Raw genomic sequence first — 22,336 nt, 5'->3', positions numbered from 1 at the left:
GCGGCGTGCGGGGTCCCGCCCCTCCCCGCAGGACCGCCGCCCGGCCGGGGCGCAGGTGCCCCGCCCGCGCCCGCACAGCGCGAGTCCCGCGGGGCGGGGGCGCCTGCGGCCGGGCGCCCCCTGCCCTTCCCAGCCCAGGTGCCCCCCGTGCATCAGCGCCTCCGCCTGCCCCGCTCTGCCCGGGGTCCCTCCTGGCATCAGGGGCCTCCCTCTGCTCTGGCCACACGCCCCTCCTTCGGAACCGGCACGCCCTTTGCGGGCGAAGCCCCTCACCGAGATGGAGCCAGAGGGCCCCCCAGGCCAGGGCCCCAGGCCCCCAAAAATGGCAGGCCCCACTGTGGGGCAAGTCGCCCAGGAGCAACTCTTCCCTGGGTGGGCCTGACGAGCCCATTACCCGCGATGGCGGCCTTCAAAGATGGCCCCTCTCCCACACAAGCTGCCCAGAGAACACGCACTTCTCAGCAGCCAGATCGATTAATTCCATGCATCCCTTCAGCTCCCACATCCGTAGCTTGTCCGGCGGTAACCCTGCACTCCGATTCCGAGGCGGGACGGACGACGTTTCAGAACCGATTAGGAAGATGCTGAGGCTAGTGAGGCCCTGAGCTAATTGGGGCGCCACTTGTATCCCTACATTAATGGAGCAGGGACCAGGTGAGAGACTGGGCCTCCTGGCTGTAGCTTTTTCCTGAAGCTATACCACAGGAGGACCTATTCTGCAAGGTTTCCTCTGGATTGCCTTGCATGGAAGGGCCAGCCTCAGCCAGTGTCAGTAAAGATAATGTGGCGCCTTAAAAGCTGATGCAACCATTGTGGCATTAGCTTCTGCGGCCACGGTTAGTGGGAAGGATCTGCTTCAGCTTGGCCGAGCAGGGACCAACAGTGTGGTCCCTGGCACCCACTGACAACATTTTGTGAGTGGTGAGTGGCAACTGATACGCTAATTATCACTGTCCTATTGCATCCTAGTTCCTTCCGACGACGACACTGTGCGGCACATCTTCCCTGCCCTTCCCCGCACGCAAGCATTCGCCAGAGTGGACGCGTTAGCCTCTGCAGGGCTGCAAGCCTCTCTGTTCTTTCTCAGCTTGTGGAGCTGAGTGCAGTTAAGACAACCACAAAAAGTGAAGGTTTCATTAGCAGCCAAGCCTGGCCAAAGATGCTCCGGATTCTGTTGGCTTCGTTACAGTGTAAATCATCTCTTAAATTATAGATGAGAGAGAGAGAGGAGCTTTCTGGGAAGGCTGGCCGCGCTCCACAGGGAAAAGGGGAGAGCGGGCTGGGGGGGGCAAGGAGATTGTGGATCCACCCGGAGCCTCTCCTGGGCGCTTCCCGTCTCCACTCTCCAGGCGAGTGATCGTAAGCATCTTTCCAGAGGTGGCTTCCTGGGCCCAGGCAGCAGGCCACCTGTGCCTCCATTCCCACACCGAGGTGACAGGCCCAGGGTGAGAAATGGAGGGGCGTGTGATGCTGGTGCCGCATCCTCCCAGCTCCAAGCGCCCCCTAGACAAGTGAGAAGCGGCAGCGGAGGCAAGGGGGTGCTTGTCGGAGGAGGGTGTCTCCCATGGAAGCCGGCTCCCCGATTCTCTGTTTATCGGGACGGCATTTGATGGCCGAAGGGACTGCGGAGGCCACAGCGCCTCAGCATCACGCCCACGAGCCCTTCTGCACTTGCTCCACACCTTGGCAGCCCTGAAGCTCAACTGTGGGGCTTGGTTGGACGAGCTTTGTGCTGCCAGACCCTCACCTGGCGGCGCTTCCTTTCCCTGGCCTTTCCGAGGTTCCAGCGTGGAGTCAGAGCACCTGTAATAACACCAAGCCCGGTGCAGCCAGCCGAAATACCCAGATCCATTCTGCGTTCGAACAACCGGCCATCAAAGAGGATAGCAGGCCGGCGTTCGACTGCCACTGAACAGGAGGCGTGTGGAACATCTGGGGTGCAGCTGGGTGTGATGCTGTTTTACTGGGGTGTGAAATAACGTTCCCAATTGTTCCGAATCATTTTCCAGCAGGTTCTGTGGACTAGATGGCACCACAGTTGAGGAAGGAAGGGGAGGTACACAACCCGTGTTTCTCTGCAGCAGCCTTGCATTCACTTGCCTTCTCTCAATTTAAATATTCACACAACACGCAACCCTTTTTCTGAGTCTATAATGGGCTCCGTTTTATGGTTGTGTGAGGGCTTGTTGGTGATGGACGACTGGATTTACATTCTGTGTTCCCAATTTTTGTCTGCATGTGTGCCTGATTTCAGCAGTATAGCAGGATTGAAACATAAGGAGACACACACTTCCAGCATTATTGTGAGTGCGCGCACATCCCTGCACAACGGAAGCCACTTCCACGCCAGGAGATTGTCTCGTTTAAGTGACACTGGCTTGGCTCCCTCTCCGGGTGGCTTTTTCCTCTGGCTGGCAGAGTTAGGTGTCACCGCTTTGGTTTGTGCAGTGACAACAGAACCGCACTGACACAAATTACACCGAGCACCTCAAGGACATCTGTGTAAAGGGCACAGCATACAAACTAATTCACTGCTTAAGGTGTGTGCGTTAACTCGTCGTGCTCCGGAGGGAGAGGACGGCTGGCTGCCACGATGCGAGCCCCTCTCCCCCTCTTGCACTGTCGCTGTCCAACGAGAAAAGGGCCACGGGGTGTCTGAACACACACGGTCCTTGTTCACCCATCGTTCACATGCTTTAAAAAACACGGGGAGGGCCGGGGTTAAGGGGAGGCCAGGTTCAATGGAGAAGGCATTTTTAAAAGGGAGACGGAACTGCAGGGAGCTGTGCAAAGCTATGATATTTAATATATATCACACACATATGCACTATGTATATATCAAACAGACCCCAAACATGTATTATCATCCTGCTAATTTATAGAACTGAGCAAGTATTCCCAAGGAAGAGACATATATCTGAATGCAAACTTAATTTTTAATGTAAAACTAAGCAGGAGGGCAAGGACAGATCTAAGGAAATAGCAAGGCTGAATCATTTTTATTAGGAGAGGAGCGCTTCACAGCTGAATGATGCGATAGGCCATTTCCTGGCATAACCCCCCCATTGCTGAACCCACTCAACAGATGCAGAGAGATCTGCAGGCACTTCCCAGAGACGGGGCAGAAGCAGCCTGTTCTGGTGGAGCCCACAAGACGAGCCACAAACAGGACTCGTCACTCCCATGGAACTTGTCACGCTGGTGACGCATGTAGGCCTTGCAGAAGTCAGGTCCGCATGGAGCAAGGGAAAGATGCAAGGATGCTTTGTGTACTGTTGCCCATGCCAAAAGAATCCCTCGCCCCACACTCTGTACGCAACAACCCGAGGGCAGAAATGAGTCCATTTCTGGCTCAGTTCCAACAGAAGATGGGCAAGCAAACTGCCACAGATGGGTGTGGCACATGGGCGAGGCTCCAAGGAACCCACCCCTCCAATGCTCGTGGGCTCCCCCTTGTGCTTGGCCTGGTCCTAGCATGCAAACCAAGCACAGGGAATGTGCATGGACCTCCTCCTGCCTCATGTCCAGCAGCACAGAGAAAGCCTGCTGGATGCAGGCTTTGGAAGAGAGGTGGCACCTGCTCAGAGGCCGCCTGGGGCTTGATTTGTGGCGGGTGTGTGCAAATCCCAGCGCACTCACCAGAAACGGGGGCTCAGAACCACAGCAAAGTGGACCAAGCTCTGGGGACCTAAGCCCAGGACATCAGATGGATTCCCACCTCAAAGCTCATGACCCCATGACGAAGATGTCATCGCTACTTCCAACTTCCTAAAAGTTGAAATGCACCTCCTTCAAGTCATGGTGAACTTTCCACTCTTCTTGCCACCATCTTGGAAGTGGCCATATTTGTGAAGATCTGCAGAAGGAAATGCGGCGGGGAATCTGGAGCATTCTTGGCCCAACTGGAACACACTAGAATTACCTTGAAAGTCACACAGTGGCTTGAAAATCAAATGGTGATCCCCTTAAACGGTGGAAGCCACAGTGGCTTCCTTCATCCAAGGACCTGCGAGGGTCGCTGTATGGTCGCCTGAGGGCTGAGCAGCCCCGGGACAGCTTGGGCTTGCATCATGCGGGAGACGGCGTCTTCAGAATGGCAGCCGGCACAGTCTCTGAGCCCCGCAGGTGAATTAACCCATGATGGTTTATTGTTGTGTGCACGCAGCCAATTCCCTTCCGACATTCTCCCTTTGCCAGCGTCTTCTCCTTGCTTTTGAACAACGGGCCTTGCAGTGCCCGCTTTTCTGTAAGGAAGCCCTGTCCATCAAAATCAAAGGCAGCTTGGAGTAGTTCAGTGAGGCTGCACTCATTCCCTTTCTGCAAGGTTGATTAGTTGCTGTGAATGTGTATTTTTCTGCAAGGTACTTAGCTGCTTTTAGACACCGTGCGCTAGCAATAATTAGCTTGTTATCTTGACAGCTTGTCAGAGAGTGTTTTAATGCCATGATTTAAGTTTTGCTCATTATACACATACACGCACAGGCTGACACACCAACAATTTTGCTTTATCCATCTTTTTCCTGGCAATTCAACCATGAGCATTCTCTTTAGGAGAGATGCGCTCTCTCACTCGGGGTGTGTGCACATCTCTGTGTGTGCTGCTTTCACTGTGCAAGCAGAAACAAGTTCCTGGTTATTCCCATTTCTTGCAAGCTGAAGACTGCGAAAAATGCATGCTCCTTTTTCTAGGTTATGCTCCTGGCTGCCCCTTAAAAAGAAACCAGAAGAAACCTCTGGCCATCGGTTCTGTTCACATTAGATTGCCTCAGTCAGCAATAATATGCTGCTAACAATATTTAAGTGGAAAACACCTATTCCTTCAAGGGACGCTTCCGTCCTGCAGTGAGGTACGTGCAAGAGCGCATCGTGGCCGGAAGCCACCGGCACACACGTCATTTCCACACTCGTGCCAGGCCGCTTTGGTGCGCCCGAGAAAGTGCGTTTATCCAATTAGCTGCACATGAAATGCAAGGCAAGGTTTCTTTATCAACAGGCCTGGGGGAAGAAACAGGAAACTTTTGTCGCAATCCTCCAGGCTCCTTGTAGTCCTCAGTCATGATGATGTATGAATTGCCATGTGGGGTTGTTTTGGTGGGGAGGCAGTAAGTACTCAGCAACTGAACTTTTACAACTTTGGGGGTCGATTCCACTCCAACCGGACTGCCTGGGAGAAGTGAAAGCCAGGCAGAGAGGATGCTTGGTGTCCCCGTGGGGCTGCCAAATGCTTGTTGAAGGTAAGGTGCCAGTTCCGCATAGCCCAGAACCTGGGTCAGTCCATTACACGTGAGAAAGGAGCATGGCGGGATGCAAACCATTCAAACCCACAAAGCATGGTGCTGAAGTCTAGCTGTATTGTGACTCCAAAACATCACACAGTTACGATGCTGACATTTTGAGGAGTGTCCCAACCCCTGCCTGGGCTAAATTCTATTTGGCGAAGTAACATCAGATTTACAGATATCCAGGTGAACTACAGAAATTGCTTTCACCAACTAGTCAGGGAATCTGATATGAAAAACCTGATGGTTCGGCAGATCAGGGGAGGGAGGGAGGGAGGGAGAAACCAGAAATTCTCCCATTCTCCTTGCCTACAAATCCAAGTATCCATGAAATAACTTTTTGGATCTCAGACTGGGCCCTTCTTAGTTATTAGTGAAAAAAAGAGCATTGCTTTTTTCTACCATGCATACAGATGGTGAACATCAAATTCAAGCCCAAGATAATTACTAAGAAGACTAAAGACGAGGCAGGGCACCCACTGGATTGTCTCCACGTATGCTACAAAGACACTACCTTCTACGTCCCCCCTTAGCAAAAACTGAGTGGCTTACAGTAAAGATTAAAGCAACGGCCAGCTGTGTTATTTTCAGGTAGAAAAGAGATGGCCTGTTTAAATGCCTATATTCTCCGGAAGCAAAACTTCCCAAAAGATGCTTCCTATGCACAGCCACTGTCTGGACTTGATCGTCGTCCAGACCGTGGGTCCTCAAACTATGGCCCGAGGCCGGATCCGGCCCGCCATGGCCATTTATCTGGCCCACCTCAGAGGTTTTCAACACGCCACACATGTACCCGTGCGCCATGGGTGCCGCTGCCGCCAGCCTCACCTCCCACGTAGGGAGGGGGCGGCTTGCTCGAGATCGTTTTGGACTCGCTCGGAGAAAACAATCTCCAAGCAAGCAAGCCATTGCATTGCGGCACACGCCCGCCCCCCGCCTCGCCTCCCCTCCCCACGCGCGTGCATGTGCCCGCCCCACTGGCACCACCTCTCTGGCCCGCGCTCGGCACCGGCACCTTTCAACTGGCCCCCTGGAGAAAAAGTCTGAGGACCCCCGGTCGAGGCAGTTAGGAGGAGTGGCCGCAGGAGGAGGCGGACTGACCCAACAGCGGAGGAGCGAACCGACATGGCCTCGTCATCTGTCCTACGCTCGTGAAACACAGCGCTGGCCAAAGACCGCTCGGCTCGTGCGCACCACAGTTGCAAAGCCTGTGAGATTTATGGGTGATCGTTACAAGCACGCACGACACAGCGCACTCGTCACTCCAAGAACACCGGGGTCAGTTCCACTCCACACACGGATCGTGTCCACTTCTGTGTTTTGCACTGCAGGCTGCTACCGACCGTGACTCGTGCGCCATCACGCAAATGCTGTTTTGGTACCAGGGGCCTCAATAGGGGCGTAATTTTTTACCTGCGATGGTGCCATGCGGCATGACTTCCCCCATTTCTCTGGTGTTCCTGGAAGGCCCGGTTCACCACGCCAGGCTGATCTGCAGACTCTTCTGTCAACGGAGGGTTAAGAGAGGAGCCGGCTCTCTGGCACAGCCCTTCCGCTTGCCATGGGCTTCCTCTCACGCTTGCTCACTGGCCAGAGCCGCCCAGCAAAGTCAAATGCAGTGCAGCTGTGGGCCTGAGTGAGGATGTCCACGTGTTTAATCAGCACCTGTTGTTTAGGGGTGAAGTCTTTCATAATTGATTTCTTGGCATTATTTACTCATGTTTTTTGTTTCTTTTAGAATGAAATAGCCCTGCTGCCCCCCGTAAAAGAGTAAACAAGCAGATAAACCAGATAAATTAAGGGGCAATTCACCTTCAGCCACACTGAGTGGGCTGACATAAAATGCGTTGTTAATGTGCAAGCAGGAAGTTTGGGAACAAGGGCCAGTGCCCTGAAGGGCCGCAACAGAGTTTTGCTTGTTATCACTAGTGTGGCAAACTTGGTTCATCACTTATAAAAAAAAAAAAAAAAGCAAGAAACCCTCACCAAAAATAAGGTGGAAGCAAACTTGAGAAGCCTACTGAAAACAACCATAAATGCACTGGACTACAACGATTTGACAACAAGGCCTGGACGTTTCATCAATGAGCAAGCAAATGGAGGCAGGTGCAAGGTGCAGAACACGGGTTGCCGGAAGCAGCCGGAGGAAGAGCGATGGGTATAAATCCAAGTATTAAGCCAAACCAGTCAAAATAGCATTTCTTTCGGTTCTGCAAAGGCGCTTCCTGAAAAGGTTTTGATCATACTGTTGCCCTGCTTCACTCCTGGAAAAGTAAAGGCATTACCTTCTCTTGCAACCCGCCCAGGTCTTCTGTCTTTTCTCTCCTCATGGAAGATCCATTGAGGAGGAAGAGATGGGAGAGCTGCAGCATGTATTTCCCCAATGGAGCTGGAGGCCTTCCACCCGGAAGCATTTTGGAGAATGGAGTATCTGGAACTCCCATGTGGACCAGTGCGTCCTTCTCCAGAAAATGCACCTGGCCTAGGTATGCAGCAGAACAAGGTGGCAGAGCCTGAAGTGGATTCGACAGAATAGCTCCTCAGACTCCAGGTGTTTCCACATATGCTTCACAGCTCAATTATGTGACAATTTATTACCGAAAAGTCTGCATCCGCCAATACATACACCTTCTCGAATCCAGCCTGGAATTCTAATGTGTTACCAGGCAGCAAGTCTGTTAGGTCGAGGTTTCCTACACCGCTTCTGGAATGCACCAATAGTGCATATTCTCAAGGGCAATGCTCCAAAATAGCTGCGGTTTAGGAAGCGGGTAGCAATTAGACTGTTGCAGAGCTGTCAGTTTTCCATGTACTTTGCTCTCAGTAAGTGCCACACAGCTCCAAAGTGCGTGCAGAACAGAACTGACAGCTCCAAGAGTGGGGACCAGCCACGCAAGGCTGGGTGTGCAGCATGCATTAGTCTGCCGCCTCGATTCAGCCTGCCATCCCACCAAAACTTGGTGACAGTTTGCAAGTTAAAAGGTAGCAGCTAATACTGAATAGAACGAACAGAATCTCCTTCTGCTGCAGTCAAATCTAGAAGGTCTAGTGCTGAATACAAATGAATGGCTTTGCATTTGCTTCTGAGTTAAATGTGTTTACTTCCACCCACAGGTTTTGTTCTGGTCTCCATGGGCATTTGATTTCCTTCTCCTTTTCTTCCAAATCCACTTGGCAAGCAGGCCCCGGGAATGCCACACAACCACAGCAGGTGCTCATTTGTATATGACGCAGGAGGACTTTTCCCGCAGGGAAGTCTGCAGCCAGGGAAAAGCGTCAGGTGGCGGGGTAAGTCCTGTCTACCCTGCATATTGTAGGAACAGATCCTGGCATACTTGCTCCGTGGGACTCGCGGTGCTACAACTTCTGGAGAAATCCACAGCTTCTTCAGGGCCCTGCCTTTGGGCCAGGCTGCTCAGCGGTGTGCGTGTTCCGCAGTCCTCCAAGAGGCACCTTGCGTTTTGCTTCCTTGCCCGTGGTCTGGATTTTGTTGTGCTAGCAAACACGCCCCAGGGCTCCACCAGCGGAGGTGGGACGCTCAGAACGGAGCACTTGCCCGCCCGATCACAACACCCCTAGAAAACTCCTGCACGCACGCTCCTCCGGAAAAGTAGCACGTCGGGGCAATGCGTCCTCTGGCTTTCTCCCCACCACGCTTGTCTTGTGTGCCGGGAAGAGTTGCGTGCAGGGCATTCAGTCCTGTGAGCAGAACGGTGCCCGCACAAGGTGCTGGGTGCTCACGCTGGTGCGTGTGTCCTTCCTCATCCCGGAGCAGCTCGCTCCTGCTCCCACCGGCATCGACAGGAGGAAAACCGGAGGACGCTTCGCAGTGCGGGACGGTGTCTGGAACAGAACGCGTGGCCGACGATTCCTCTGCCGGTCCTAAGAACCCATCAAGCTGCAAAAGCATAAGCAGGCGGATGCACCGCTCTTTACTTTGCAGCTAGGAGAGCCTGAAATCGGAAGCAGCTCAGCAAGGCCTGCGATTTCCCTGCCTCGGCCTGGCAAAGCACGGCCTTGGGCTCAGCGCTCTTGACAGCAAGGCGCAAGCGGGCGCTGCCCAAGACCATGTCCCCTCCCACCAACGAAGAGCCGGCTGTGCACCGGCGGCAACACAAGCATCCTCTCCGAGCACGTGCAGGTACTCACGCCTTTCCCCACTGCAAACTGACCCTAGCCCCAAAACACCTTCCTTCTGAATACAAGGAAAACAGTAGTCAGAAGGGCAACCCGGACTGCCTTTTCCCTTGGTAGAAATAAAATAAATGGAAGCAGGAGCAAATAAATAGTTTTCTCATGCAGCGTTTTTGATTAACTGTGGAAAGGGTACTGTGGATCATTTCTTCTGACTGAGAAAACTCTTCCAGAGCCAGACTTCAACCACCACCACCACTCAGGTTTTAAGGCACAGCCATGAAAGGTATCACAAATGGCCCTGAAAAGGGACATTCTGTTAGATTTGTACCGACTGACCTTCCCAGCTGCATTGAACCAGCTCTTCTGCTTGGTTTGTGCCTATGAACAAACAAGTATAATAAAACAAACTCGCTGGATTTTAGTATTCTCCTGTAGTTTCCAAGTACAGTGGTACCTCGGCTCACGAATGCTTCAGTTCACGACCAAATGGGTCGCGAACAGAAATTTCATAAAAATGTTGCCACAGTTCGCAATCTCCGCATCAGGTGACGATCACAAGCCGCCCGCCTTCCCTGCACGGTCGCGGTCGCAGTCGCAGTCGTGCTGGCGGGGTGGGAGAAGATGGCCGCGATCTTTGTTGTTCTTTGTCACTTTGCTCTGAATTTTTGTGAGTAAAAAAAATAGTTGCAGAACAGATTAACCTTATTTACATTGACGCTTATGGGGAAATTTGACTCTGCTCAGGACCAATTTGGGTCACGACCAGAGTCCTGGAACGGATTAAGTCCATGAGCAGAGACACTGCTGTGTCACTCTTTTTTAAGGTGGTAAATGCTACCCTCTAGTGGTCTTTCTTCTCCTTTGCAAAAATATTACTTTATTTATCTGTTCATTTAATTTCTATACTACCCAAAAACCAAAGCATCTCTAAGCCCCTTTCACATTCAGGCAAAATTAGACACAAACCTAACTGCCTCTTTTTCATGCAATGTGAACAAGTATTTAAGAAATGCAGTAGCTGGAGGGCTGCATCATTTTTGAGACTGCAACCAAAGGGGGCAGGAAATCGAAGCCTTTTCTCTCGCACTGCCGCCCTGATGAGTTTTTCTCCGGAAGTATTTGCACTGAGTTGGAACCTTCCACTGGCTTCATCTTTGTGTGTGTGCACACGCGTGCATTTACATGCATCTGTGTACTGTGTGTGCACTAAATGAATTCGCAGTTGTACTTCACGATGTTCCTGGTGTACGAACCATGCAAGAATTAAATGCTCCACAGTCTTCCCAGCTGTCCTTGCATCCTATTTTCATTTTGCTTCTTGAGATGCTGCTGCAAGCATCCTTCGGACCGTGTGTTCTGGTGTTCGCACATGCGCTGGGACATCTTCTGTGGGGCATCTCTGCAAGCTGAAGCATCTTTTTAGGCTTCTAAAAAGGATTGGTTTTGCAGCATTTCCCCTACATTCTCTGTCCACCCCGCAGAGAATGGACAAAAATTCTACAGTTTAATGAAGAAAGAAGGAAAGGGGAATAAAGGCAAAGTGCAAGCCCTTTGCACAGCAGGACTGGGCCCCCTAAATAGCTCCTTTTCAAGAGAAGGGGTTCTCCTTAGGGTTACTAGGACAGCACAGCCTCTCCTCTGCACAGCGACTAAGGGGGTGAGCAGCCAAGAAAATTGACATTTGTTAGGAAGCTCATTTTCACTGGGTGTCCACAGATCTGCACAGTGGCTACTAACCTTACAATTTATTTTTAAACCTGCATTCCTACACAGCAGGATGGAGTTACCTGGGTTTTTGAAATAATCCACCTGAAACAGTTGCACAGTAAATGTTGTTGTTGTTGTTGTTAGTTGCAAAGTCGTGTCCGACCCATCCTGACCCCACGGACAACATTCCTCCAGGCCTTCCTGTCCTCCACCATCCCCCGGAATCCACCTAAGCTCACACCAACTGCTTCAGTGACTCCATCCTGCCACCTCATCCTCTGCCATCCCCTTCTTCTTTTGCCATATATTGTTCCCAGCATTAGGCTCTTCTCCAGGGAGTCCTTCCTTCTCATTAGGTGGCCAAAGTATTTGAGTTTCACCTTCAGGATCTGGCCTTCTAAAGAGCAGCCAGGGTTGATCTCCTCTAGGACTGACCGGTCTGATCGCCTTGCGGTCCAAGGGACTCGCTGGAGTCTCCTCCAGCACCACAATTCGAAGGCCTCAGTCCTTTGGTGCTCAGCCTTCCTTATGGTCCAGCTTTCACAGCCATACGTTGCAACTGGGAAAACCATAGCCCTGACTATACGCACTTTTGCCGACAGGGTGATGTCTCTGATTTTTAAAATGCTGTCTAGATTTGCCATAGCCTTCCTCCCCAGGAGCAAGCGTCTTTTAATTTCTTGGCTGCAGTCCCCGTCTGCGGTGATCTTGGGGCCCAGGAAAATAAAATCTGTCACTACCTCCATTTCTTCCCCATCTATTTGCCAGGAAGTGAGAAGACCGGATGCCATGATCTTAGTTTTCTTAATGTTGAGCATCAAGCGAACTTTTGCGTTCTCCTCCTTCACCTGAATCAAGAGGCTCTTCAGTTTCTCTTTACTTTCTGCCATTAGAGTGGTATCATCTGCATATCTGAGGTTGCTGATATTTCTCCTGGCAATCTTAATTCCAACTGGTGATTCATCCAGCCCCGCCTTTCTCATGATGTGCTCTGCATATAAGTTAAAAGGCAGGTTGACAGTATATGGCCTGCCGAACTCCTTTCTCAATTTTGAACCAATCAGTGGTACTGTGTCCAGTTCTCACTGTTGCTTCTTGACCCACATATAGGTTTCTCAAGAGACAAATAAGATGGTCTGGTACTCCCATCTCTTTAAGGACTTGTCACAATTTGTTGTGATTCACACAATCAAAGGCTTTAGCATAGTCAATGAAGCAGAAGTAGATGTTTTTCTGGAACTCCCTAGCTTTCTCCATGAGCCAGTGTATGTTGGCAATTTGATCTCTAGTTCCTCTCCCTCTTCGAAATCCTGCCTGTACTTCTGGTAGTTCTCGGTCCACATACTGCTGGAGTCTAGCTTGTAGGATTTTGAGCATAACTTTGCTAGCATATGAAATGACTGCAATGGTCCGGTAGTTTGAACATTCTTTGGCATTGTGCTTCTTTGGGTTCGGAATGTAAACTGACCTTTTCCAATCCCATGGCCACTGCTGAGTTTTCCAAGTTTGCTGGCATATTGAGTGTAGCACTTTTACTGCATCGTCTTTTAGGATTTTGAGTAGCTCAGCTGGAATACTGTCACCTCCACTAGCTTTGTTGTTGCTCAGACTTCCTAAGGTTTCACGTTCCAGGATGTCTGACTCGAGGTCAGTGACCACCCCATCGTGCTTATCGGGGACGTTAAGCTCTTTCTTGTATAGTTCCTCTGTGTAAACTTGCCACCTCTTCTTAATCTCTTCTGCCTCTGTTAGGTCCCTGCCATTTCGGTCCTTTATCATGCCCATCTTTGCATGAAACGGTCCCTTCATTATCTCCAATTTTCTTGAAGAGATCTCTGGTCCTCCCTATTCTATTGTTTCCTTCGATTTCTTTGCACTGTTCGTTTAAGAAAGCATTCTTATCTCTTCTAGCTATTCTCTGGAATTCTGCATTCAGCTGGGTGTATCTTTCTCTTTCTCCCTTGCCTTTTGCTTCCCTTCTTTCCTCAGCTATTTGTCAAGCTTCCTCAGACAGCCATTTTGCTTTCTTGCATTTCTTTTTCTTTGGGATGGTTTTAGTTGCTACCTCTTGTACAATGTTGCAAACCTCCACCCATAGTTCTTCACGCACTCTATCAGGTCTAATTCCTTAAATCTATTTGTCACCTCTACTGTATATTCATCAGGGATATGATTTAGGTCATACCTGAGTGGCCTAGTGCTTTTCCCTACTTTCTTCAATTTAAGCCTAAATTTTGCAACAAGAAGCTCATGATCTGAGCCACTGTCAGCTCCTGGTCTAGTTTTTACTGACTGTATAGAGCTTCTCCATCTTTGGTTGCAGAGCACATAGTCAATCTGATTTCTGTGTTGACCGTCTGGTGATGCCCACGTGTAGAGTCAGCTCTTGGGTTGTTGGAAAAGAGTGTTTGCTATGACCATCTTATTCTCTTGACAAAATTCTGCCAGCCTGTGCCCTGCTTCATTTTGTACTCCAAGGCCAAACTTGCCTGTTATTCTTGTTATCCTTTGGCTTCCTACTTTAGCATTCCAATCTCCCATGATGATAAGGACATCATTTTTGGGTGTTAATTCTAGAAAGTGTTGTAGGCCTTCACAGAACCGGTCAACTTCAGCCTCTCCAGCACCAGTGGTTGGGGCATAGACTTGGGACTACTGTGATATTGAATGGTTTGCCTTGGATTCAAACTGAGATCATTCTGTCATTTTGGAGGTTGTATCCCAGTTTTGCTTTTCCTACTCTTTTATTGACTATGAAGGCTACTCCATTGCTTCTGAGGGATTCTTGCCCACAGTAGTATACCTGATGGTCATCTGAATTAAATTCACCCATTCCTGTCCATTTTAGTTCACTGATTCCTAAGATGTCGATGTTCAGTCTTGTCATCTCGTTTGACCACGTCCAGCTTGCCTTGATTCATGGATCTTACATTCCAGGTTCCTATGGAGTATAGATCTTTGCAGCATCGGACTCTCCTTTCACCACCAGATACATCTGCAACCGAGTGTCCTTTTGGCTTTGACCCAGTCACTTCATTCTTTCTGGCACTACTAGTACTAGCCCTCTGCTCTTCCCCAGTAGCGCACTGGACACCCTCCGACCTGAGGGGCTCATCTTCCGGCGTCATATCTTTTTGTCTCTTGGCACTGTCCATGGGGTTTTCATGGCTAGGATACTGGAGTGGGTTGCCATTTCCTTCTCCAGTGGATCACGTTTTACCAAGCTCTCTGCTATGACCTGTCTGTCTTGGGCGGCCCCGCAGGGCATAGCTCATAGCTTCATCGAGCTACGCAAGCCCCTTCGCCACGACAAGGCAGTGATCCAAGAAGGGGGGACAGTAAATACAAATGATAAAAAACATGTGAGCCCTCAAGTTCTTCTGGCTTCTTCCAAATGTACAAAATGATTCGTTAGCCTCTGGCACCCAAAGGCATCATAACTACAGGAGAAACTGCTCCGTGGTTGTTGACGTGTTCATCAGTGCACAGCAACTGAGTTTTGGGGAGGAAAAATACTGGCGCAGCCACACCTCGTGAATGACAGAGACCTCGGCAGAAATCCTACTGAGCATCTTCCTTCACTCCCATCTCACTAAAAGGTTCAGAAGGTACACCAAGTTTAACCAGGGACCTACCAGGATGGGCCGAGTACAGGAAACCCTTGGCTGACTCAGAGGAGATCCCATGAATGAAATGGGAGGGGGAGCCATGAGAGACGCTGTCGTTGGAATGGTGGGAATCGGACCTCGGCTCTGACCAAGCTCGTTCCAGGGAGCCTCTCTGCTCCTACGGGGTGGCAACAGGAGCAGCCAGGCAGGGATCCTTCGTGGCCGCAATTTCACAGCCAGCATTTAGGGCGGCAAGGGGCATTTAGGGGGTCTCAAGCCCCCACGCCCCCGACCTTTCTTGAGTGCCCTCACTTGCTCACTTTTAGGAACCATTCTGCAGATAAAATTTCTGTCAAGAGCCGACCGAGCTCAGGGCTGGGAGCACTGAGGGAGGCGCCATGCCTTACCATCAGTGCCTCCTCCAGAGAGGGAGGGGCTCCTACCTGCCAGAGCGGGCCTCTGGCACGGCCCCTGCTCAGGAAACCCACTCCGAACCGCCTGGGCCGCACCAACTGCAGACCAGTCCCAAATGTGCCGCGACCTGCCGGGTCCCACCGACCTCGTTCGGCCTCTAGCGCTGTCCATCAACTACGCGAAGCTGTTGAGAGAGATCATGGCATGCACTGGATGCCATTGGTTTTGATTTCTTATAGGCCACCCAGAGCCTATGGGAATTGGTGGTATATAAAAATGAAAATAGAAGACATGGCTGCAAAGAGAAGGCACAATTCCTTCCTGATCAGCAGCCCCTCGGACCTATTCTAAGCATGGGGCAGAGAGACGCCCCAAGTAAATGAATGGCGTTTGACATGCAGAGGACTGGGAAAAGTCCTTCCCTCTGCCCTTTTCTGGCCTGCCCTATCCACACCTGTTTGTGGGAGGGGTCTGGACCCCCCTTCTATTCCTGGTGGCCCTCCTATGCTTTCTTACCACTCCCTCCAGGCGTTCCCTTAATGCAGGACTGTCCAGGAGGAAGGGCCCTGGCCGCCTGGCTGCCGATGCGAGGTCGCGCGAAGGAGACTCACGCAAAGGTATCGACAGACAGGCAGAATGAAAAGGCAGCACGCTCGCCACCCCCTCCCCAAACATTAGTTCCAGCTGCTGCGAATTGGAGGTCACAAGGGCAAGAACACAAGCTTCATTAAGAGAGGTAATGAGCTAGCTTTGATTTCCTCCATTGATCCGCCTTTTCTCCATTTCAAATTGCGATTTGTGTCTTTGTAGTCTTGGAAATGTTAATTGCCTATCAGCTACATCCGACTACTGTTCTGTTGTCTTTCTTGAAGCTTTTCCTTTCTCACATTCCACTTAGGATGGCAGGGCAGCTCCTTGCGTTCATCTGTTTGTTTGTTTGTTTGTTTGTTCATTCAGGCTGCTGGTCAACCAAAAGGCCACCTAGAACAGCTCGTACAGCCTCAGTGAAACAAGGCAAGGCACACGGCGGGAAAGGGGCCGGAAGGAGGTGGAGTAATTCTTTCAGTGGGGCTGAAGGAACGGCTCCAAGGATTTGGCAGCCCGTGTTTCCTAGGAGGGGACCGATACGCTCCCCGGCATGGCTGACAGGCCGCCCTGAGTAACCACGGCTTGCGGCTGGGTTTAATAAACTCATCATGGCTTTGTGTACTGTTCGAGCCCAGAGGGCAAGCTCAGGCATGGACAACCTGATCTGGGGTTGGGGAGGCAGGCAAATGCAGCTTGGCTTCGCTTCCACTCAAGGCAGGGTCCCACAGGGAACCCCCCAGGAATCTTGGCCCCAGTGCGTTCGGGGGCGTGGCGCTTACAAGGGCAGGGCCGGGCAGGGCGCCTCGGAGGCCTTTGCTACTCCTAGGGTCCCTGTGAGCGGGAGATGGCTTGGCAGTGCGTAACCACCGGCGGGGATGCCACGTGAGCCCGGGCACAACCTCGGGCATCGCGCTGAACAGCTTCCCCAAACAGGGTCTGTTCGGTCCTGCCCTATATGGCAGCCATATGGGGCTGCGGAGGGGCTTGGCCCTGAAAGACTGCAAACAGGGTCCAGTTATAGGCTTGTCCCTTGAAGCAAATGGGCCAGCAAAAATTATTGGTGCTGGCAGGACCCCAAAAAGTGAGGGTTACCCTGTGGAGACGACACACCCGCCCCCCAGGAAGGAGCCTCGAATCTTCTCCACTGAGTTGCTCTTCCCCCTGGACTATCCAACTGATCGCAGAAACATCCCGCTTCTTGGTCACTGCTGTAGCTAATTATTTCCTAAATTGGCATAAAGTTTGACAGGATGCTTATTAGCTTTAAATTTAGTTGCCTTGTTAGTCTAACCACCTCTGGGCATTTCATTAAACAAGCAAAACTATAGATATAAATAAAATCAGCCTGAAACTTACAATGTGAAACTGTACTGTTGGACGGAAATGTCTTTGCCTAAGTGTGCAAAATAGAAGGCAAATGGTTTTCTAAACAAATGCTGTTATTACAGAACATGAAGGCAAAAATACAAAAAATCAACAAACTTCCATTTGTGAATTCTGATGTCAATAACAAGATAGTAAAAGCAAGAAATAACCATTTAGTGTATTAATTATTAGAATGTGGTGTTTCTGTTCAGGCCCATTCATGGTTTATTGTCCCCTTTAATTGTGCTGCAGAGAAGTTATGACTTAAAATATTGTTGTAGTCAGGTATATTTTGTAGCCCACTTAACTATGCCAGAACCATCTCTAACTGAGGAATTCTCTGAACATATTTGAGAGGCTAAAAACAAAGAACACAGTGATATTTCATAGCGATATATCAGGCAATGAGCAACTAGCTGCATTCACTTCTGTTTCCACCCACCCCAAGTTTATGCATTGCAAATTCACTTTTTATGTTACTAAACTATGAATATAACCAGGGAAAATACAGAAAATACAGGACAGGAAACGGAAAAGCTTCACGGACAATTATTAGGTTATTCAATTTGAGATTCACTTAAAGGCTTGGTGCACAGAGAGAATGGGCCGTATCTTATAATGAGCTTATTAAGCAATTACTCCAAGGGGCTTCCTCAGCCGCACGGCCTTCCCTTCCACCTGTTAAATGTTCCAGCACCACCGTCTTTTATTGGCTTGCCGCTTGTTCACTTGGCACTGCAAACGCTTGAGCATAGCTTCGCATCTTTTATTCTGCACCTGTTACAGTGGGAATAAAGTCCCTGAGAAATGCACCGGCACAACTGAATGAATAACGCCAACACCTGGGCTGCAGGTTGTTCCTGCACGCATCTGCCAGCCAGAGCATCTGCAGGAGGTTACCCAGCACTGCCATTATAAAGCCTTGAGATGCATCCTGCACATCATCACCAAGCCTTTACTATGCCAAAATAACATCTAAAAGTTATGCTGCTGTTATTATTTTTAAAACTGAAAGACATTTTAAAGGTATGAGGGACATGTTTAATGCCCTCTGCACAGTTATCTCTTCCATTCCTCACTGAAATTACGATCAATTATATCTTTATAAGATATAACTGGGACTGCAGGTGGTGCAGTGGTTTAAACCGCTGTGCTGCTGGGCTGGTTGATCAAAAGGTCACCAGTTCAAATCCGCACAACGGGGTGAGTTCCCGCTGCTCCGTCCCAGCTCCTGCCAACCTTGCAGTTCGAAAGCATGCAAATGCAAGTAGATAAAAAGGTACCACTTCAGTAGGAAGGTAACAGCGTTCTGTGCACTTTGGTGTTTAGTCCTGCCGGCCACGTGGCCACGGAGACTGTCTGCGGACAAACACCGGCTCCCTCGGCCAGGAGTCGGGGATGAGCACCGCCCCCTAGAGTCAGGCAGGACTGGACTTAATGTCAAGGGGAAACCTTTACCTTTACCTTTGTATCTTTATAATAGACATTCAAAGATGCTCCAAGCCATGTTCTGCCTTTCAATATGAGTATTGAGCAGATCACATTATGGAAGAGAACAACACCCCAGCAATATATCTGACAGGTTAGGTTAACTTTTATATTAGGGGAGATGCCCCCCTGAATGCAGCAGAAATTCCTTCTGAGCAGCCTCCTCTCTCTTGCGAGTGGCCCATTCCAGTCACAAAACAAACCTAGAACAGGTGGAGCCGAAGTGCAGAATCCTTCCCTTAGAATTAAAGCCACATGTCCCAAGTTTACAGTGCTATCCTGCATGTGCTTCCGCAGAAGTAAGCCCTAGTGCCTCCAGTGGGATTTCCTTCCAGATAAGTTTGCATAGGATTCTAGCTTCAAAAAGTGAATGAACCAGAAGAATGGAACACGTGGGTTTATTAGCAAGACAGAATGCTGCTTAGCAGAAAACTGACTATGTCCGTCCTTCCGTTTTGTACTAATACTAAATAGAGTTATACAACTTTTCCACACTGGGCAGTCAATCCCTGGTATCTCCCTTCAGTTTCATTGCAGAACTGAGATCGGAGCACAAAGAAAATTCATTTCCTCTCTTGCTTTTCTACTACATAACCTCTGGGTGGAACACCAGAACCACAGATTTGCTTTCCCAAGGAAACACCACAATTTTTCTGCTCTAAAACAACTGAGGACACTGGCTGGACACAGAGGTCAAATGGGAGGCCATGATGCCACCCCAAGAACGCGAGTCAGCAGGGACAAGCGTGTGACAAATGTCTCACAGGCAGAGCTTAGGTAATAAGCATGTGGCCAGTGCTGGTTACAGGTTTCTGAAAGTCCCTGGCCAAGTCCCGGGTGGAACCTCTCCTTCCGTCAGCCCGCCTCCTCCTCAACACACTCTCCCAGCAGAGCTGGACATGTGTCCCAAGGAGGAAAACTCACCTCGATTTCTTTTTGAAGCTGCGCATGCATGCTTCGCTCATCTCGAAGTGCTTTTTCTTTTTCATGGACAGCTTCTTTCAGAGCATGAATTTCACCTTGCAAACATGCAATTTCTTCCTAAGGAGACACTCAAATAAGGAATAGAAAAAAGAAAAGTATTTTTCTGACTGTTTCTCTAGAAGGCTTCAATACACACTGGGTAAAACCAGCGAGCCAGATTCTCCCAAGTCCCCAGTCCAACACTGGGACCACCGCCCACCGCGAGCACCCATTCGAGTGCACAATACACGGCAAGTGGCACAACGGGGGAATGTTTTCTCTGTCTTTGTCCAAAGAAAGAGGAAACAAAAATAAATGTTGCTCAAGTTGCGAGGTCTTGTTTATTCCCAGAGTTTTCCCACATTTGCACCATTTAGAATGAATTTTTCTAATCAGCAAATAAAAGGGGAACAGGAAATGAAGCTTAGCTTGTAAAATAAAAGCAATCCTGGGACAAGGTAGTTTGAGCTGCAGCCTAAAACTAATTTGCTGGACAGAGGGCAGTTCACTTCAATGAGTACAGCTTTCCGTAAGCAACTAATGACAGCAGCTGACCGAGCTGATTTCAGAGTCAGGTGCACCAGGCAACACAAATGGAACCGCTTCCCTCATTGTGACAAAATTCTCAGACTGCTGCAAGGAACAAAAAAGTCAGATAAAGTAGTTGAAAAAGCAAATTAACTGGACCTGCACTGGGCTTGCAGAAAGCACATCCGGATTCCGCAGAGAAGAGACAAGCGCTTCCTTCTGCAGGATCATCTCCTTGACGGCAGCTCGTTTTTTCGAGAGTTCAGTCATGAGTGGCAATTTACTTTCCACCTCCACAAAACGGTCTTTGTGAGCAGCTATTTTCTCATAGTAGGCCCTGTTTCTTCGGAGCATGCCTTTAAATTCTTCTTCCAAAGTCTGTGCATCAAATCGCAGCTTTACATTCTCGGCAGACAAGCCTGCGCTCTGCCTGCCCAGCTTTTCACAACGATCTTTCAAACTGGCTGTGCTTTCATCTTGATGATAAATTTCCCTTTCTATTGCCTTTCTTTCTGAGTCAACACAATTCATTTGGAATTCAAGCTCCTGCAGCTGAGTCTACAGAAAAATATAGTAACAGTTTTATTTATTTATTTATTTATTTAAAACATTTTTATGCCGCCCCATTCAACGAAGCCTCGGGGCGGCTTACAACAGTTAGTTAGTTTTTATTATTTATTTTCACAGGCATGCCCTGCCTTTTCTTCTTCTGCGAGTGCCCAAAGGCAGCTTCCGTGGTCCTTCTCCTCTCCAGTCTATCCTCACAACAACCCTGCACAGTAGGTTAGGCCGAGGGACGGTGACTGCCCTTAAGTCCCCAGTGAATTTCATGACCAAGAGAAGACCAGAACCCCAATTTCCCAAGTCCTGGGCCAACAATACTCTTAGCCGCTTTAGTTTACTTGTTATATAACATAAAATGTGCAGACACACCAGTGAAAAATTAATGCTTGAGACAGAAGGCTAAAAACCAGAGGAAGGTAACCAGTAGTCCTCCAAACGATTCAGATCACAGCTGGGAGTTAAAGTCCCCAAGTTGCTTAAATCGTTAATATAATGGGATAAACCAGCTTAGGCCCTGCTTATCTGAAGGGTTGCCTGCACCCATAGATACTTGCCCGGCCCTTGGGAACCAGGCAGGGGGTCCTTTTGGGGCCCTCCAGGAAGTAAGAGGGGTGGTTAACAGAAAGAGGGCCTCATCTACTGCTGCCCCCCCCCCCATTTTTTGAATGCCCTTCCCTAAAGAGATTCGCTTGGCACCATCTTTGTATTCCTTTCAGCAGCAAGCAAAGCTCATCTTTTTAAAAGGTTGGCCTTTGCTAAAAACAAGCACTGTGGACATGCAAAACTATTGATCGAAATGTCCCCATCACCTGCAACTCCGCGAGAAGAGCCTTGCCCGTCTCTATTTCGGCGGCTTGACTATTCTGCTGCTCTGCTACTCGTTTCACCACTTCAGTTAATGACGGAGAACTCGGACTTGCCATGGCTAACGGGGAAAAGACAGACAGCATTGGAAAGCCGGCTGGAAAATTGCAGTTTAAAAGTACAATATTAATATACCGACTGGTGCAAGAATTTCTCTCTTCTCAAGCTCACCCAAATGCACTAACCATCTCTCGTTGGTTTGCATCTCATGTCTAACCACAGACCTGAATACAAAACACGAGGATCGTTTTATTGTAAACATTGGCTTGGATGGGTTGCCTGAAGTTGCCTGAAGAAGTTCCCAGGTGTCCACCTGCTGCTCCTAAACTCTCTCCAGTGATTTGGTCTCCCAGGTGAGGGGCTCAGGAGCTTTCCAGAGGGGAATGGCCCCAAAAACTGACTTAAACCCTAAGAGTCCCTCTGCACCCAGCATGTGCCATGCTGGTGGGGCATAATGGCTTTGGAAGACCTCTGGGATGGCAGCCTGAAGGAAGTTCATAAAAGGAACGTTTTCTGGTCCCGGCCACGTTCCCTGGAACCCACCCCATGTAGTTCCTGAGACTTTTCCGGAAGGGACGGGAAATTGCAATGGGAAGGAAACATGATTACCACACATTTCCTTGCAAACCTATCTTGCAATGCAAGACAGTAGTTTTTATATATTAACATTTTCCCTATTTTTAAAGAAATTAACATATTTAAAGCACTTCATAGGTTCAAGTTTCTTAGTCTTTTATATATTTCTGTTTTATAGCATACACAGAAGTAAAATACATAAACTGTGCTTTCCCAGTATTATTTATTTTTATCCATATAACCCATTTTCCATTT

General features: G+C 49.5%; 1 protein-coding gene across 2 annotated transcripts; it reads right to left on the bottom strand.

Annotated features, from left to right (window-relative positions):
- Positions 1 to 17,154: 17,154 nt before the first annotated feature.
- CCDC122 (coiled-coil domain containing 122) lies at positions 17,155 to 21,854 on the bottom strand. Of its 2 annotated transcripts, XR_006416475.1 has the most exons (5): positions 21,451 to 21,854; positions 20,237 to 20,635; positions 19,511 to 19,627; positions 18,563 to 18,789; positions 17,812 to 17,875 (listed from the first exon to the last, which is right to left on the bottom strand). XR_006416475.1 is itself a non-coding variant. In XM_044448278.1 (4 exons), exons 1-4 carry the CDS (start codon positions 21,589 to 21,591, stop codon positions 17,780 to 17,782), a joined length of 753 nt encoding a protein of 250 aa, XP_044304213.1. In that variant the 5' UTR covers positions 21,592 to 21,854; the 3' UTR covers positions 17,155 to 17,779. The 2 variants fall into 2 exon arrangements, 1 of the variants encoding a protein (XP_044304213.1); XM_044448278.1 differs by lacking the exon at positions 18,563 to 18,789 and having other exon boundaries at positions 17,155 to 17,875.
- Positions 21,855 to 22,336: the final 482 nt, after the last annotated feature.

This window comes from Varanus komodoensis, unplaced genomic scaffold, assembly GCF_004798865.1.
Source record: "Varanus komodoensis strain SLA01 unplaced genomic scaffold, ASM479886v1 scaffold54, whole genome shotgun sequence".
Lineage (NCBI taxonomy): Eukaryota > Metazoa > Chordata > Lepidosauria > Squamata > Varanidae > Varanus > Varanus komodoensis.
This window is presented reverse-complemented; position numbering and strand designations above follow the sequence as displayed.